Source organism: Rhinatrema bivittatum, chromosome 1 (genome assembly GCF_901001135.1).
Source record: "Rhinatrema bivittatum chromosome 1, aRhiBiv1.1, whole genome shotgun sequence".
Classification (NCBI taxonomy): domain Eukaryota; kingdom Metazoa; phylum Chordata; class Amphibia; order Gymnophiona; family Rhinatrematidae; genus Rhinatrema; species Rhinatrema bivittatum.
The window spans coordinates 12,632,469-12,650,909 of NC_042615.1; the positions used below are offsets into that span (position 1 = coordinate 12,632,469).

Sequence of the window (18,441 nt, forward strand, 5' to 3'; positions counted from 1 at the left end):
ATCAATTATGAATATTAATACTTGTTAAATTGCACATCTTGGAGCCCTAAGTGAATATACAGTAAAGCCGTAAAATGTTAACACAGTAACATAGTTATGCAAATTAACCAAAACTAATCCAAGTACAAGAACAGAATTATAAAAAGTAATAAAATGACAGAACAAACAGAAAATACATTGTATACAATACAAAATACATCCATAAAATATTTTATAGAGTTAAATATAAAATACCAATAGTTTACATTATTTATTTATTTAACACTTTTCTATACCGACCTTCATGGTTAGATGACCATATCAGATCGGTTTACATCGAACAGGGGGAACTGTGACATAAACAGTAAAAAACAGTAAAAAATAGTGAATTGAACCGGAAGAACAAAGTTACATCTAACAAGGTAGCTTATTATAAGCCAGATGTAAACAAACTGATTGCAGAATAGCCCATCATTCAACATTAAATGGTTAGCAGAAATATTAAATTAAAACTGAATAGAAAACAACATAAAAATAGAGCTAAGGTAAGCAAATAAGGCTGAAAAGCTAGCACACAGAACAGACAGACTAACCCCAAACTGGCTCGACTACAGACCTCTGGGATTCATAACCATAACCCAGAGATAGCAACTCTTATACTCTTACTGAAAGACCGTTCAATTGAACGCTCTCTGCAATAAATGAGCTTTCAAATACAGTCAAAGGTCTATGGCAGTGAATAACACAGGGGAGAGATATTTAAGAGGGGGATGCCAGCACAACATCATTGTTTGGTCTTCCATTCGTTGAACGTCCCAACCATGTTTTGCAGGGAAGTCGTTCCTTCGCCAACGAGCAATAGAGCTTATTCCTCCCGAAAAGCATAGCACGTGCTTCTATTTCCGATATCCTTCTCATCTCTAAGGATACAAAAGGATTCAGTTCTATCCTCATTTTACAAAGGCTGTTCAGGGCATCACCCCTTACTCCACCATGTCATATATTCAAAGGAGAGAGGTGGATGAATGCTCTAGAGCCGATGGAGTGCTGCCCTCTAGCCTTTTGGTTGCTTGAACGTCTTCACTAATTTGTTGGGGGTGGTGGCAGCATGCGGAGCCCACCAGGGAATGTGTCACTTCTCAGGTGTTGGGATCTGAAAAAGTCTTTCAGCCCTTAGTCCCTAAACTTTATCGCTTCAGGACGTGGATAGGTTCCATGAAGAAAGGTACATTCCTCCCATCACATCTGGGCAATGATACTTGGCAGCAGCAGGACATGTAGTCCTCTTATGCCCCTAAACCTGACACATCTCCACTGGGGCCTCAGCTCGTTGGATGCGGTTATGTTACGCCTGCTACACTTTATACTGGTTCCTCGATGCTGAAGAGGTCCTTTATTTGTAGCTACATCTGTTAGTCCAGGGAGTGGTCCCTTCTTTGCTCATCTTCACAGGGTCTTCCCGTTTAACAGACATAGCAGTCTTTAGGGCCCTCATCCTTATTCCTTTTTGCATTGAAAAGCATCAAGAAGGTTGAATAATTGGTTCCATCCTTCAAGCAAATACAGCTCCACTCTGGCCCCTTCTTGGCTAAGATGGGAAGCACCTACTGTCTGCATCTCCACAACTATGGTTAGTGGCGAGACAAGTTCAGAAAGTACTTTAGGATTGAGGAAAAGCATCGACTCGGGGTGTGGTCTCTCTCATATCCTATCAAGGTGTCAATCCTCCTTCTGATTCCCCTGAGGGTTGAGCATTCATTCCTATGACAAGGGAAAGATCGTTTATATCTTATGAACCTTCTCTCGCTCAACCTGATAGCAATGGAATTAAAGGCTCAGAATTGTTCTCTTTCAACTGTCCAAAGAGGTCCAGAATATCTTCTGTTTGACGAGGAAGCTGCCCACCAAAGGGGTGTACAGGTTCAGACGGTAGATGTTTTCATCCAGGGACCTGTTTCCTTTCACGTGTTCTACCAAGGATCCACATAAGTGCTTAACTTTCCCCCTCACCAGCAAGTCTCAGCGCTTAGTGCCACTTCTTCCAAGTACAGGAAATGCTGCTCTCGCTTCGTTCTGGGGTATCACAACGTACAGAGATTTTGGTGGCACTTGAAAGCTCCCGATCTTTGCAACCTCCCGGTCGAGCTACTAGGGTTGGCCTCTTGAAGTATGTTACCTAGAAAGTGGTGTTTCTAGTTGTAATCCTTTTGACTAGATGAGTTGGTAACTGCAGTCCTTTCATAACAGAGGGGTGCACCACACCCATCTTGATTTTCTCCTCAAGAAAATCTATTTTTCATCAAATTCATGCCATGTGCACTGAAGAGAGAACACCCTTCATTCATTCGTTCCTCTGTGACAGGGCCTTGCCATATTACTGGAGGAGAGCTCTACCACATTGTCAGGCTTCTCAGCTGTCTGTGTTCTACAAATCCATGGGTCTGTGGGAAGTAGTGGCTATTCGTTCCTTGTCCAGCTGGCTAGTGGCCTATATCGCACACTGTCGTGCATTTGCTGGCCTTCAGGTTACAAACTTTGTCAAGGCTCGTCAAGTCAGAGCCAAATAATTTTCATTGCTCTCCCGACAGCTGTCTCCATTGTAGTCATCTGTAAAGCTGCGACTTGGTTGTCTCTATGTCCCACTACTGTCTGGACTATCTATCCAGAGGAGACAGTAATTCTGGACCAAGAGGTTTGCAAAATCTACTCACCCAGCAGTCTGATCTCCATGGTGGGATCTGGGTTGCTTTCTAATAATTGCTCCACTGCAGCTCTCATCAGCTTGGGACTCCCCATGTCATGACTAATGCAACCCTGCTTGTTGACAGAGAACGCAAGTTTGCTTAGCATAAATGGTGTTCTCCATAGACAGCAGGATGAATTAGCCATACTAAACACCTGCCCGCCTCCCCGGAGCGTCAACTACTTGGCTATATTTAGCTCTAATATCGACTGGGGGCTGGCGAGGCAACACGTGAGCGTGGGAATTCCTGTACATGCTCTGTAGCAAAAGCTCTACTGAGCTAGAGAGATGGATCCGTCCAGTGCTGACAGATGACGCCTCCCATGTGTCATGGCTAATTCATCCCGCTGTCTACGGAGGACACCATTTCTGGCAAGCAAGCTTGCTTTCTCCCTGATCTCGATTTGTACCATTTCTGGGTTACCAGGTCTTCTTTGAGTAACAGGTCAGCCCAGTGCTGCTGAAGTGTAACAGCGAAGCAGAGGAAGGAAAGGAAGCACCGGTGAAGCAGAGAAGCTAACGATCAGGCCGATGCGTAGAAAGCGGGCGCTCAACCACCTCTCCCGGGGACCCCATGTTATATCCAGATGACCTGCCACGCTAACAAAGATGCGCTAGAGAAAAACGCGCGTGCCTAGGAGACGTGGCTGGGAGCCCATGCCTGACCTGCCCTCAGCTCCCTCCCCCCAAAGTCTGGCCTCCGATTGGTCCTTTTCACTGACATGTGACAGCGAAAAGACCAAATCGGCAATAAGTGAAGGAGTGAATAAATTAATATTAAGTGCTCTTTCAGGTTGCCCTGAAAGAGGATTGATTCTTTTCACAGACAAATATCAGTGGAAAGGACCAATCGGGAACAGCCCTGGAAGTGTACAAAAGCAGCATTTCCTGCTTTTTTTGGCTGCTCAGGAATTAACCCCGGCTCCGTGCGGATTGGGCGCACAGTTTTCCTGCATTGAGGGGAATGCATAATAGCGCCCATCAACACGAAGTTACAGGTGACGAGCGCCGTTATCTATGCGGGCGGTTGTGCGCTTGTTTTGGACGCGCTGATCCCCGTTTTGCATCGGGGGGGAGGGGGGGATTATGGCCGCGTGTCCAAACCGCGCGTTGAGCCGTGCGTCGCGGCCAGCGCACCACACGCCATCGGCCTGTTTTGGGAGCACGATTTTCCCTTTCCAAGAACGGACAGAAAGCTTTGCAAAAGCGAGGCTCGTGAGGCATCTGCAGAGAGCCCTCCCTCCTCTGCTCCTGCTGAAGATCTGCAGACATTCGAACGCGTGCAGAAAGGGTGGGGGGGGGAGGAACTGTGGCAGCGCGGCCTTGGGCGCTGGCTCGGGGGTTTCTCCCCCCCTTTCAGGAAGTGGAGCGGGACTGCTTCTTCCTCCGTGAATGAGACCCCCTGGGGATCTCCGCCGCCCTGGAATAGCTTTTCACTCCTGCCATCTCCTTCCGCTTTGAATAATGGAAAGGCAGCTGGGGGCTGCTCCGGCCCATCTGCTCTCGGCCGTGGACAGAGGGCAGGAAAGGAAAGGCTTCCACCCAGTCACTGCTGTGGGCAGAGTTTGGTTTTTATCCCAAGCGCTGTGCAGAGTCCCTGTTGCTGCCTGCCAGCCTGAGTTTCTGAGGGGGGGTAGGGGGCCTTCGTTTCCTCTGGCTGTCAGTGATCGGGCACCGGGTTCGCTGCTTTCGCTCAAGGTTGCAGGTTGGGCAGAGCAAGAGTTATGCACCTTTGTGGCCCTCTGGTTCTTAGGATAATACCAGATTGGTGCTGTAAATGTTTTATGCATCTATTTATGTGTCTTTACGACTGCTTATTGTTGTTCTCCCGCCTACATGTTATGATAGTGCGAGAGAAAAGAAAATATTTTTGAACAAATAAATAAACGTATTGCGCAGGGAGAGGATCTGCAAAAAAGCTTCCGCTGGAATTCAGCCCTGGCACGAGGAAATAACGTCACAATTCTTGTGAAAAGTGCCTCGGAAGCCGATGTGCACGGAAAAGACTTTCCGACAGACCGGCCCTCTGGTCCTGCTGGGCCCTGCATCGCTCCGGGGGGCCTGAGGGCCTCCGTGGGACCTTGGATCGGTGCTACCTCAGCTGGCATCAGGCTCAGGCATGGAGTCAGTGCAGGCCCAGAGGGGAGAGCGCTCCCTGACACCGTGCTGGAGCACCGGGTCCCCTGCCCCAGCAGCTCCTGCTCCTCCCGGCCAGTTGCCACCCTGCCTAACTTCCAAGATCTCACAGGATGAAAGAGAGCCAGATGTTCCACATCAGTACAGCGACCCCATGCTTACTCGAAGACATCTTTCACATTCAGGCACATCTCTCCCCCATAAACGGTAAGCCCTTCAGGCCAGGGACCTGCATGCCCTGAATAATCCGTAACTCTGCTCAGTTCTGTACAATTCCCGATGCCATCCAGCGCTGCGTACCTCTCGCAGCTCTTTTTAACCTTCGAGCTGCCAGTGACTGGGAGTCAGATCGCAGCCGGCTGCACTCCCACAGGGGCTGTCACTTAAGCCTCTCCTTGAAAAGGCCCGGGTCTAGTTCTGCGGGGTCTGGAACACAGGGCCCTCGACCCCTACAGGACTCCGGAATCGCTGATTTAGTTGCTTGGACTATCCGTGCTCTCTGCCTCGGTATTTAAATGCATCACGAGGAGGGGGAAGAGACGGCATAAGCGCTTCTGATCCCAGCTAGCCCGGACCGTCTGTCTGCCAATGAAATGAATTAGAGGATTCGCCCAGTGGTGAAAGGGAGCTTCGCCCTCCATTGCCTCTGGTACCAACTGAGTTTCTAAGCCCTCTGGGGCAGGGACCTACCAACTGTACTTCGCTGCAAGTCACTTCCAACTTGGATTTAGAAAAAAAAAAAAAGAATAATTAAATCTAAAAACCAACTCCAGCTCATCCCTCCTGTTATTACTTTATTGAATTCTTCCTTGCAGCTCCCGTGAGCCTCCGTGGAAGCAGCCACGTGGGTGAGAGACATGCAAGTTACCTCGCACTGGCTGCACCTGGTTGGTCACAAATGGCGCCCGGGCACTGCACGTGGCAGTCGGATCCCGTTCCGCGTGGGGCAGTTTGCCACCGCTGACCCAGCCACGCCCGCTTCTTCCAGGGAGGTCCCGCACTGCTTCACCGCGACGGATGTGAACTAAAACTCGCCGCGGACCCCCCCAGCAGGCGCCTTCCCGTCCTGCTTGCATCCAGAGAAATCCCTGGCTTGCAAGAAAACGACTTGATGTCATTTCTGACAAACGTCTGCCGTGGAGCTGCCCAGACTTTTATACCCCAGGGACGCGTTTCGTCGTAGAGCGCCGCATCTGAAAAGAAAGAAAAACGAACCGTTAATTGTTTTGGCAAGCGAACCTGTGACCGGCAGGTCTTACCGCAGGCCCCGCGGATTGATCCGAAAACCAAACGTTCGGACGTCCCGGCCCACGGGCCTCCGGGGAGGGTGTGGGCTCGCGTGGCAGGACGGCGGGCTTGCTGCTCACGAGGGGGCTGGAAATGCGCAGGTGGGGGATTGGTGGCCAGTCCAGGGCGCCAGTACCCGGCAGATCCCATAAAATAGATGTGCAATGTGCCCTTTCATCTTCTTCGTTCCATCTGTGTGTGTTCATCTTGTGCCCCGCCCTGAACGTGGGAAGGGCAGGTAATAAATGCTTTTAATTATTATTAATAATAATAATAATAATAATAGCTTTCTTTTGCCTACCATGCTAATGATCAGGCCGATGCAATATTGGCTCGCGCAAAGCAGGCACTCAGGACCGTGCGCCCGCTCTCCCAACGGTGCCCAGCGACCTCTCTTGGGCACGTGATGCATTATTTAAACGAGGGGGGTCAGGCTAGGGATAAATTGTGCGTCACTAGCGCGTCCAGGGCATCGAGCGCCCAGGAGAAGTGGCTGTGCGCCGGTTAAGATTAATGGGCGTCCGTTTCCCTGACCCCCACCAACATTTTTTTTTTTTTTACTGCTGCTTTCCGTGGTTCCTCCCAGTTAGTACTGGGACCATACTAAGTAGGAAGAACCACAGACAAACAGTATTTTAGGCTTTTTTTGTGGGAGAGGTTTTTTTTTTAGACGGCTTGGAGTGCGTAAAGACTTACCGCCAGCCCTTAACGTTTTCTGTGTTAAAACGTGCGCACGGTGATTTTTTGCATTGGGGGTAATAGCTAATAACCTCATCTACATTCATTTTTACACGCGACGAGCGCTATTAGCTACCCGCTGGTTTGGATGCATTTTTTGGATGCACTAATCCCCTTATCGCGTCGGGTGTCCAAAACGAGCATCCAAGAGCTCCTTAGAACCTGCGCTGGGCTCAGCACACCACAGAGCATCGGCCTGTTCGTGTTGCGGACTTTTCCTCCAGGAACTTGTCCACTCCTCTTTTTTTTTTTTTTTGCGTCCCACTAGATCGGTTGCCTCCACCACGTCCTCTGGCAACGGATTCCACAGCTTGGCCGTGCGCCGAGTGGGAAAAAAAAAAAAAAAAGCTTCCTACGATTTGTTTAAAATGTGTCGGTTGCCAGTTTCAGGGAGCGTCCCCTAGTCCTAATTCCTGTTTGAAAGAGCCAATAACCCTTCCATCCCACTGGCGCTGTTATAAGTCTCAGCCACCTCTCCCTCCCTTTAACCTCTCTTCCTTCCCCTTTGTGGGAGCGGGGAAGACGACAGGGGGGGGGCCCTGGATGTGGCTGGCATGTGGGGGTTGTCAGCCTTTCAGGCCTCTGCCGGGCCACGCAGAAGGGAGGGAGGGGCTGAAGGAGAGCACGGCCTGACAGATTCGCCCTTAGCCGTGAGCAAGTGAGGGGGGGTGGGGGGGGGGGAATTCACAGCTGGCCCAGACAAGGGAGGGCAGCGGGGAAGCCCAGGGGTTGTTTCCTGTTCATTGTTCTGGGCCTTTCACACTTTCCACCATCAAAATACCTCCGGAGGCCTCCTGACCCCCCCGCCCGCCTCGAGACTCTCCGGCTAGGCTCGGCCTTCCCTTGCTGGGTTTTTGTGGCCTTTGGCCTCCACAGGCGGCTGCTGCTGCTGCACTGATTTCAGATGCACTTTGAGCAGTGCTGCAGTTCCTCGCCCCCAGCTGCAGCCACCCTGGCCCTGCTAACGTTAAGCGCGCCTTTAACCTTCATCCGCGCCTGGGAAATAAACGTTTTTAGGAGTTGACGAGTTCTCTCTCGCGGTCTCAGAAAAGCATCAAACAACCGGCGTCCGTTCTGAGCATCTGAATTGTGTATCCCGCTGACGATCATCACCAGGTGTAAAACTGGGGGCTCTGGCTCTCCCCAGCTGGACCCGTTCCATCTGCAGTCGCCCTGCTCTTCTCCTGGAAAACACCACCATGACTTTTCACTGAACTCAGCAGCAGCCGCCGCCGCTGTACAATACGAAGAAATAAATAAAAGTCAACTCAGTAGGAAGCCTGCACGGGGGAAGCGTATAATTGGCCGCTGAAGACGAGTGACGCCAAACGTCGTGACGTCACGTCTCCAGCGGCCAATTGCACGCTTTCCCCGTGCAGGCGGCCATCTTGTCGGGAGGAGCTACGGAGCCAGGTTCGTGTTCCTGCTCATGGCTGATGGCTGCAAAAAAGTAAGTTTTTTGCCGGTGTCCGGGCTGGGGGGGAAAGCTTCGCCGCTGTCAGTGTCCCCCCCCCCTGCTCCGAGAGGGGGGAGACACTGAAAAGTCGTTTCGCCGCTGTCAGTGTCCCCCCTGCTCCGAGAGGAGGGGGGACACTGAAAAGTCGCTTTGCCGTTGCAGTCTCCGGGGCAGCCCCAGTCCGGACATCGGAGGGGGGCTGCAACGTTTTTTTCGCTTTTTTTTTTTTTTTTTTTGGCTTCGGGAGCAGGGGAGAGGACTGGGGCTGCCCCGGAGACCGGCACCCATGATCGCGGCGGGGGCAGGTGAGCGGGGGCTGGGGGAAAGTTTGCCGCCTACCCTGACCCCTGCCTCTAACGCAGGGGTCAGGGTAGGTGGTAAGTTAGCAGGTTAAACGCGGGACAAAACGGCAGGGAAAGATAGCGATAGTCGGGGCGCGGGTTACGGGATGCTAGGGAATAGCTAATTCGCTCGTTTGCATGCAATATCCATGCCGCGGGTGGAAGGGGTTGCCCGGGGAATTTAGGACGCGGTAGGAGTAGGTTAAAGGGGATTCGGGATTGCATGAAGGGCTAACACGGCCGGAACGTGAGTAAAAAGCGGGTTAGGAGCAGGGTAAACACGGCGCACTTTACAGGAGCCCTGGGTACAGCAGCAGGGAGGTGAAAGCCTAACAGAGCTCAGTGCAGCACAAAAGGGGCAGCTGGGGGCCGGAAGGCTCATGCAAAGCCTTTTGCCTCAAGGGGGGGTCCTCCATTCAAACCCAGCGCCCCTCAGCTGGGAGCTTAGAAAGCAGGAGCATTCATCTCATGGGGCAGGGTTCAAATCCTACTGATGTCCCTTGTGACCTTGGGCAAAATGCGTACATTGTGAGCCTTCTGGGGGTAGGGTAATACTTACAGTCCCCAAATACAATCCGCTTTCAAGGGTCACAAAGATGGAATGGGAATTAAAAAATGATGACTTCTACGAATGGGTGCGTTCTGCCGCGCACTCCCTCACTGAGTTGGGGGGGGGGGGGGGGATGAGCAGATGCAGGTCTGTGCATCCCCCCACCTCACCCCACATATGCAATACAGGAGACGGAGGAAGGCTTCCCGTCCAGCCAGCCCGGGAGCCTCCCGGCGGCGCGTCCTCCCTCCAGCCCGGCGGAGGGCCACACTGAGCCGCCTGCCGAAGTGCGCCCCGCCCACGCCTCCCCGCCCCGCCCCAGCCAGGGCCAATCGGCGCGCGCGGCTCCCTTTCCTGGGCAGCCAACCGGAGCGCCGGGAAGGAACAAACCCGCGCCGCTGCGCTCCATTCATTCAGAGAGGAGAGCGAAAGAGAGAGAGAGGAGCACGAGGTGGGCGCGCGCAGCAGCACGAGCCGCGGCATCGGCCGCTCCTTTTGCACGGCGCCTTGGCTTGCAGGTGGCCGGGAAGCCGATCTCCCCCGCCTGGATGTGGACCGGGAGACCCCCCGTGCCTGCGCGGCGCTGAGATCGTGCAGGCCGAGCTCCCCCCCCCCCCCCCGGCGCCGGGGGCTGCCCTTGCTGGAAAGAAGCCCTGGGATTTACCGTGCTCCTGCTTTGGTTTTCCAGAAAGAGAGAGCGAGAGCCTGGGGAAGGAGCTGCTCGGGCTGGGCTGGGCTCGCCATGCCCCGCTCTCCCCCGCGCCGGGCTTAGCCTTTTGGATCTTTACCGAGCACCGCCGATGGATGCGTTGGCCGCTGCCGAGGGATCGCAGCTGGGTAAGCGGGGCAGAGGGGCTGCACGTGTCGGCCGCCGCGGACGCAGGTGCCCTGGCAGGAGGAGGAGGTGCAATCCCCCCCCCCCCCCCTGCACCTGCGGGAGGTTTTGCAGGAGTTTCTCGTTTGCAAGGCGAGATAATGGCGCTGCGATCCGGAGCCCCATGGCAGCAGGAGCAGGAAGCTGCTGCAAGCCCCGCGGGGGCAGAAGGAGGACTCAACAGGTGCGGGAGCAAAAGACACCCCCCCCCCCCGATCCGGCAGCTGAAAGGGCTGGGAAGGATCGGGCAGAGGAAGGAAGGAAGTGGTTTTGGCCCGAGCCCAGTCCGTGCTGTGCGGGGCCGTCCCCTCCCCCAGGACTTTGTTTTCATTCATAACTTTTCTCCTCCCCCTCCCCGGGCTGCAGCTGCTCCTTCCAGCCTCGGGCACCAAAGGCCATCGGGAGGCCGCCTGTCACCCCCAGCTCTCTGCCCCTCTCCGGGGGACGTTTCCTCTTCTCCAGCTGCGCGATCCCCCCACCCGGCCGCCTCTTCCCAGTTCTCCGCTCACTAATCCTTTGCAGACTGCGGGGGTGGGGGACTGTGAGCTGGACCTGGAAATCCTCTTTCCTGGGGGGGCGTTTGCGGTCGTGGGGTGGAAATCCTCTTTCCCGGGACTGTGTTTGCGGTCCGGGAGGGGGGCAGTGTTAGGTGCTGTGATCTGAACCTGGAAATCCTCTTTCCTGGGGGGGCGTTTGCGGTCGTGGGGTGGAAATCCTCTTTCCCGGGACTGTGTTTGGGGTCGGGGGAAGGGTGCAGTGTTAGGTGCTGTGATCTGAACCTGGAAATCCTCTTTCCTGGGGGGCTCTATGTTTGCGGTCGGGGAGGGGGGCAGTGTTAGGTGCTGTGATCTGAACCTGGAAATCCTCTTTCCTGGGGGGGCTCTATGTTTGCGGTCGGGGAGGGGGGCAGTGTTAGGTGCTGTGATCTGAACCTGGAAATCCTTTTTCCTGGGGGGGCTCTATGTTTGCGGTCGGGGAGGGGGCAGCCTTAAGTGCTGTGATCTGGACCTGGAAATCCTCTTTCTTGGGGGGGGCTCTATGTTTGCGGTCGGGGAGGGGGCAGTGTTAGATGCTGTGAGCTGGACCTGGAAATCCTCTTTCCTGGGGGGGCTCTATGTTTGCGGTTGGGGAAGGGGCAGTGTTAGATGCTGTGATCTGAACCTGGAAATCCTCTTTCCCGGGGCTGGGTGTTTGTGGAAGGGGGGGGGGGGTGCTCTGATGTGGAAATCCTTTTTCGTGGGGGGCTGTGTTTGCGGTCGGGGGAGGGGGCAGCGTTAGGTGCTGTGATCTGGACCTGGAAATCCTCTTTCCTGGGGGGCTCTGTTTGGGGTCGGGGGCAGCGTTAGGTGCTGTGATCTGGACCTGGAAATCCTCTTTCCTGGGGGGCTCTGTTTGGGGTCGGGGGAGGGGCAGCGTTAGGTGCTGTGATCTGGACCTGGAAATCCTCTTTCCTGGGGGGCTCTGTGTTGGGGGGGCTGGGGGCAGAGTTAGAAATCCTCTCCTCTGGAGCTCTGTATCTAATGCGCGCTATTCGAGGTTTCCTGCTCTGGATTCTGGGCTCTCAGTCCGAGTCTGAGGTTTCCGCAGGTCTCCCCTTATTCCCTTCCCTAGGACGGAGTTTTCTCTCGGTGGGGGTGGGGTAGATGCTTGGCAGGGTTTTCCTTCCGGAGGGGAGAGAAGGTTTTCGGGGGTTGGGGGTTCCCTGTGCAGAGCAGGTTTTCAGGACATGGGGGTGAGGCCCGGGAGTGACGGGCAGGCTCTCATCCCCCCCCCCCGGGAAACAAGGAATACATTGAAATCCACTCCTGGGGGGGGGGGGGCTGTCACGTTCTGCATCGTGATTGGTGCATTTCAGAAGTGCCCAGGCACGAGCCTTCGGACGGGAAGTCGCGCGCCCAGAATCCCTCCGCACTGGCAGTCACGTGGGTGGGCATGCGAGCGAGATTACAGGGGAGGGGGGGGGCCACTGTTCCCGGCCCGGGGAGGGAGAGGCTGAAGGCAGATTATGGATTTCGGAGCTTTCCCCCCCCCCCCCCCCCATGTCTCAGGAGCTCGAGGACTGGCCCGGCAGCTAAATTTCAATGCAAAAAAAAAGAGAGGCGGGTGGATGTTGTGGTTGCGGAAAGCCGAGGGAGCGGGCGATGCTGTGAGGCCATGAGGCAGTGGTCAGTGCTGGGAGGGGACTGGGCCAGGTTGCAGGTCCTTAGGGAGAGACCTCTCCTGCAGCATCGGGTCCAGTTGTGGAGGCCTCCTTGCTGGAAGGTGAGGGACAGCGTGGAGAGGAGGTGGTCCGGAGACATTGAAATACCTGCAAGGTGTGGGACCCCTGGTCTGATGCTCTGAGCACTCGGCCATGCCATGTGCTTCAAGCATTCACAGTGCGGTACTCGGCTGATTCCACGGTGGGCATCGGGGCTGCCAGAGCGCATGGCCGAGAGGTTAATGTGAAACGTTAAAGTCCTAGGGGGGAACGCAGGCATCCGAGGGGGCCGGGATTTTCTGGCAGCTGGGTCTGCCTGGCAGGCCCCGAGTTCATGCAGCTGCTCCCGCAGCCGGGCCTGGGATTCTCACTAGGAAAGGGAGTTCATGGGACTCAGGCTGTGCAGATAGATTCAAGCTAGCGGCCTGGTCTGTCAGTCAGGCTGCCAGTCCTGCAATGAACCAGAGGTTTTAGTGGAAATGTAGGGGCTCCCTCAGCCGGGCCTGTCTTCAGGATACGCAGGGGGCCTGGGCCTCTCACTAGGAAGGGAGTTCATGGGACTCGGGCTGTGCAGATAGATCCAAGCTAGCGGCCTGGTCTGTCAGTCAGGCTGCCAGTCCTGCAATGAACCAGAGGTTTTAGTGGAAATGTAGGGGCTCCCTCAGCCGGGCCTGTCATCGGGATACGCAGGGGGCCTGGGATTCTCACTAGGAAAGGGAGTTCATGGGACTCAGGCTGTGCAGATAGATCCAAGCTAGCGGCCTGGTCTGTCAGTCAGGCCGCCAGTCCTGCAATGAACCAGAGGTTTTAGTGGAAATGTAGGGGCTCCCTCAGCCGGGCCTGTCTTCAGGATACGCAGGGGGCCTGGGATTCTCACTAGGAAAGGGAGGTTCATGGGACTCAGGCTGTGCAGATAGATCCAAGCTAGCGGCCTGGTCTGTCAGTCAGGCTGCCAGTCCTGCAATGAACCAGAGGTTTTAGTGGAAATGTAGGGGCTCCCTCAGCCGGGCCTGTCTTCAGGATACGCAGGGGGCCTGGGATTCTCACTAGGAAAGGGAGTTCATGGGACTCAGGCTGTGCAGATAGATTCAAGCTAGCGGCCTGGTCTGTCAGTCAGGCTGCCAGTCCTGCAATGAACCAGAGGTTTTAGTGGAAATGTAGGGGCTCCCTCAGCCGGGCCTGTCTTCAGGATACGCAGGGGGCCTGGGATTCTCACTAGGAAAGGGAGTTCATGGGACTCAGGCTGTGCAGATAGATCCAAGCTAGCGGCCTGGTCTGTCAGTCAGGCTGCCAGTCCTGCAATGAACCAGAGGTTTTAGTGGAAATGTAGGGGCTCCCTCAGCCGGGCCTGTCATCGGGATACGCAGGGGGCCTGGGATTCTCACTAGGAAAGGGAGTTCATGGGACTCAGGCTGTGCAGATAGATCCAAGCTAGCGGCCTGGTCTGTCAGTCAGGCCGCCAGTCCTGCAATGAACCAGAGGTTTTAGTGGAAATGTAGGGGCTCCCTCAGCCGGGCCTGTCTTCAGGATACGCAGGGGGCCTGGGATTCTCACTAGGAAAGGGAGTTCATGGGACTCAGGCTGTGCAGATAGATCCAAGCTAGCGGCCTGGTCTGTCAGTCAGGCTGCCAGTCCTGCAATGAACCAGAGGTTTTAGTGGAAATGTAGGGGCTCCCTCAGCCGGGCCTGTCTTCAGGATACGCAGGGGGCCTGGGATTCTCACTAGGAAAGGGAGTTCATGGGACTCAGGCTGTGCAGATAGATTCAAGCTAGCGGCCTGGTCTGTCAGTCAGGCTGCCAGTCCTGCAATGAACCAGAGGAAATGTAGGTGCTGGGTCTGGCTGGCGGGATATGCAGGGTGTTTGGGCCGCAGCTGTTTAGGTGATTACAGAGCCTCGTGGTGAGGCAGGGGAAAGGACGGTGCTGGAGGGAATTACATGGAGATCTTGTAAGCTCCTCTGCCTCACATGGTGCAGTGCAGGGGAGGAAGGCAGAAAAGTCTGTCCTGGATAAGGAGGAGTCTTGCAGGAGGTCACGCTCTCTGGCTGGCAGCAGGGCCGTATCCTGCCGTCATTTTTATTTCCGTTTTCTTATTTTCTGTCTCACTTTTCCGGATGTTTGGGGGGCGGGAGTTCCCTGCTCTCTGTTATAGTCTGATCCAAGCCCTTCCTCCCGTGCAGAGGCCGGGCCATGTGCATACAGAGACATCCTCGGCCGCATTCTCCCCAAGGCAGACACACACGCCCCGGGGGCTTGTACACGTGCCTAGCACGCTCAGGCTCAAAACAGAAAACACACAGCCAGCCCCGTTTACAAAGTGACACACAGCCCTTTGCCCTTTCATGTGCGCTGTTACCAGCCAGCCACATTCTCTGTCTCTTGTGTGCACACACGCACGAATCTCCCTTCTGCCTCATACTTGCTTTTTTTTTTCCCATTTTCTTTCTCTCCCTCCGTCACCTCCTCGCACTCTGCTGTGCCAGCGCTGCTCGGAGCTGTCTCCCAGCTTGCGTCCCTCTGTTCCTGCAGCTTTTGATGCCTAGTCGTGGGCTGCAGAGGAGTCGTCCGAGGGCAGGGCACTTCGTACTCCTCCCATGCAGGGCCCAGCAGACGTTTGCTGCCGGAGCACATCTGGACGTGTGCAGTGCTTGGCTTTCTCATCCGTGTTGCTCCCCGAGTGCCCGCAGGTGTGAGTGTGCTCCGTGCGGTGGTGGGGGGGTGGGAAGGTAGCTGCCCTTAAATCCTAGCGCTCTCGTCCTGAGGGGGGAGTGACTCGGATGCTTTGGGTATCGGACCATGCCCTACGCTATCAGATTCGGAGCCGCAGGGAGGTGCTGCGGCATACGCCTGCCGTGGAACGCAAGTTACTTCTTGTGTCTTGGTCCTGCTCTTTTGAGTTTTCCAGTTAAATTTGCAATGACCCCAATTTGCGTCCTCCACTTACTCTTCTCTTCTCTGCTCGCCCCCTCCGTAACACAGCAACAGTGCTTGACCATTGCAGGTTCTGGCCAGTGGGTGGCGCTTCTGAGCAAAGGCTAAGACAGTGCCTGTGCCCATTACCACCTCCGCCCTCTCCTCCCCCAGGGGCAGTGAGCGCTGCCTCTGCAGGATCCCTCAGCCCTGGGCTCTGAGGCCTGTCACCAGCCCTATGGAGTCTCCTGGCTGCTCAGGGTGGAGCGTGTAACGTGTGTGTGTGTGTGTGTGATGTTGCTTTTCACAAGTTTCCTGCACTCACGTTTTTCTCTCTGTCTCCCGCCAGATTTCAGATGTGTGCCTGGTTCCTGCTGATTGCCAGAACTGAGGACGACCAGCGATGGAGCTTCAGGGTCAGCCCAGCAGCGGAGGGGCGCTAGCCGTGCTCCGGCAGCCTTCCCCGGACGGCCGGCAGTGGCCGCATCATGCCAGGGACACGCAGCCGGCCACCATCCTGTTGCTGGAGCAGATCCGGCCCGTGCGGGGAAGCAACGAGTACACAGAGGGGCCCTCTGCATCCAAACGGCCCGGCCCACGGTGGGCGCCTCGGCCGGAGAAACAGGAGAGGACTCACGAAATCCCCCCGAGCAATGTGAATAGCAGCCCCGAGCACCCGGCCGGCGGCCAGGCCGCAGCGGGACACGTGCAGCAGGCCGCCCGGCCCCCCGTGCTGAGCAGGTCCACCAGCACCGGCAGCGCCGCCAGCTCCGGCAGCAGCAACAGCAGCGCCTCCTCGGAGCAGGGACTGCTGGGGAGGTGCCCCCCCTCCAAGCCGGGGCAGCGCCGGGAGCCCACGGTGCGGCTGCAGCCGGCCAAGGCCTGCGGCAAGGGGGCGCCGGCGGGGGAGGGGCGGGAGGTGGTGGAGGGGCAGCACCGTTTCATCTGCGAGCACTGCGGCAGGTGCAAGTGCGGGGACTGCAGGGCCCCCCGGGCTCTGCCCTCCTGCCTGGCCTGCGACCGCCAGTGCCTGTGCTCGGCCGAGAGCCTGGTGGAGTACGGCACCTGCATGTGCCTGGTGAAGGGCCTCTTCTACCACTGCTCCGAGGACGACCAGGGGGACTCCTCCGCCGACAGCCCCTGCTCCTGCTCCCGGGCCCACTGCTGCTCCAGGTACCTGTGCATGGGGGCCCTGGCCCTGCTCCTGCCCTGCCTGCTCTGCTACCCACCCGCCAAGGGCTGCCTGCGGCTCTGCCGGGGCTGCTACGACCGCGCGCGCCGGCCCGGCTGCCGCTGCAAGAACTCCAACACCGTCTATTGTAAGCTGGAGAGCGCCCCCCCCGACCTGCGGGGCCGGGAGAAGCCCTCCTGATCATCCCCCCCCCTTTGGACTGGAGTTGGGTTCTTGTGCTGGGGTGGGGTTTTGTTTTGTGCTTTTTCCGGATGCCCAGAATTTGTAGGGTCCCTCCCACTGAAATCATTCTCCCGCCCGCTGCTTTCTCGTTCCTTGCCCTCCCGGCTCCCACGGGACTCGTGCGTCCGCTCCGCAGAGGTGACCGGCAGCAGAGAAGCCCTGTCCTCCAGTTGGTGGAGGAAGACTCTCTTTAGGTGGCTCTTGGGGTGTTTTGTTTTTTACACTCCCCCCCCCCCCCCCCCAGTCCCAGTTCACTGCGTTACCCGAGGTTTAGCTATCAGATGGTGGAAGCAGGACTACGGGTACCCCAAGGCCAGGACAATTTTTATTTTTATTTAAAAAAGCAACAAAAATTTAAATCCACCCCCTGGCTAGTTTAAGCTTGCCTACTCAGCCATCACACCCCCCCCTGCCGTGTGGTCTAGGAAGGCTCACGTACAATAATTTCTTACGCCGGTGCAATGAAGTCACGCAGCCTGCGGAGAATCCAGCCACCCTTATACCCAAATCTCATCATCATAATTGGATTTTTTTTTTTAGCTCGTCTTTCTAAAGGATGCTGGAGAAAGGCGTACGGCATGGTTAGTAATTCGGATACAGCAAGTCCCTTCCCCAAAGACCTTACCCATCTTAAGTGGATAGCCCAGCAAAGGGGGGAGTTAGTGACTTGCCCCGGGTCACAAGGAGCATTGGGGGGGGGGGGGGGGAGTGGGATGTCGGAGCCTTGCTGTGACCACTGGTCCTCACCTAGAACAGAAAGCAACAACGTAAAGGTCCCCCCCCGTAGATTGAATCTAAAACAGGCGGCCTGTGGCTCTTACGTCGGCCTTTGCCAGAGCTTCCCCTGTATCGAGTTTCTCGGGGGTGGGGGGGGGCGCTGTAACGCGCCTCCCTCCTGAAGTTTAGAGACGCCAACCTTCCTGTCGTCTTCGGTTTTCATGGTACTTTCGGCTTCCAGTGCTTCTTGGTGGGTTTGCGGAGAGGACACGGGGCCGGCTTCCGCTCCCAGCTTCCAATCCCCGGGGCCTCTCTCTCTCCATGGCTGCCCTTTTTTTTGGGGGGGGTTTTCACTAGGCCTCAAAGCCTGACGCAGGGGTGATAATCCGCCCCGCGCTGGGCTTCCTGGGCCCTCTTCGCTTTTCCGCATCTGAGCCTTCGGCGTTAGGCGCCCGGAAGCAAAAGGCCTTAAATCCCCCCCCCCCCCCCCCTGATAAAAGTAGTTTTCTGCTCTCTCGCTCCTCTCCCTGCTCCCCTTTTTATTAACCCCCATGTTTAATTGACTTTTGCCACAAATTGTGGCTTGTTAAAAAAAAAAAATATATATATATATATATATTTTATGTACAAATCACAACGTTGAATCCTGACTATTTTTAAGACAAAAAGTCTGTCTAAAACTTTTTTTTTATTGTAAAGAATATTTATTAAGTGAATCTATTATATTGTGCTATTTATTACAAAGGCCGCTGCAGTCTTACTCCTGTCATGTTCGAATATAACAAAAATATCTATACTTTAAAAAAGAAAAAAAAAAGGGGTGAGACACAAGGAAGTACATATGTTAATTATAATGCAGAAAATATATTAATTAATTAACATGTGGGTGTGTGCCTCATTTGTGACTCGGCATATGTGGGATGTGAGTTTTTTTTTGTTTTTTACGTCTTGCTTGGTGTAGGTGGCTGGGCTTGGAGCGGGTCTCTATCCAAAGAATATTGCCCAGCTGCTACGTTTTTCCTCTGGGGGGGGGGGAGGGCTGATTCTGGCCTCTCTTGAGCCCCCTCCCCCTGTGGTGGAGCACTTCGGAGGAAGA

The 18,441-nt window shown here is 55.4% G+C and overlaps 1 protein-coding gene across 4 annotated transcripts; it reads left to right on the top strand.

Annotated features, from left to right (window-relative positions):
- Window positions 1-8,280: 8,280 nt before the first annotated feature.
- Window positions 8,281-18,226, top strand: SPRY1 (sprouty RTK signaling antagonist 1). 4 transcript variants are annotated; one of them, XM_029588210.1, is made up of 3 exons: window positions 9,613-9,681; window positions 9,919-10,067; window positions 15,564-18,226. In XM_029588210.1, the coding sequence occupies exon 3, from the start codon at window positions 15,618-15,620 to the stop codon at window positions 16,584-16,586; it is 969 nt and encodes a 322-aa protein (XP_029444070.1). In that variant the 5' UTR covers window positions 9,613-9,681; window positions 9,919-10,067; window positions 15,564-15,617; the 3' UTR covers window positions 16,587-18,226. The 4 variants fall into 4 exon arrangements, with proteins under 4 accessions (XP_029444236.1, XP_029444070.1, XP_029443984.1 ...); XM_029588376.1 differs by lacking the exons at window positions 9,613-9,681; window positions 9,919-10,067 and adding an exon at window positions 8,281-8,333; XM_029588124.1 differs by having other exon boundaries at window positions 9,613-10,067.
- The last annotated feature ends 215 nt before the right edge of the window (window positions 18,227-18,441 follow it).

Bases quoted from the DNA above. Each gene is read 5' to 3' on its own strand.
- SPRY1 (XM_029588376.1), top strand. From the start codon at position 15,618: ATGGAGCTTCAGGGTCAGCCCAGCAGCGGAGGGGCGCTAGCCGTGCTC.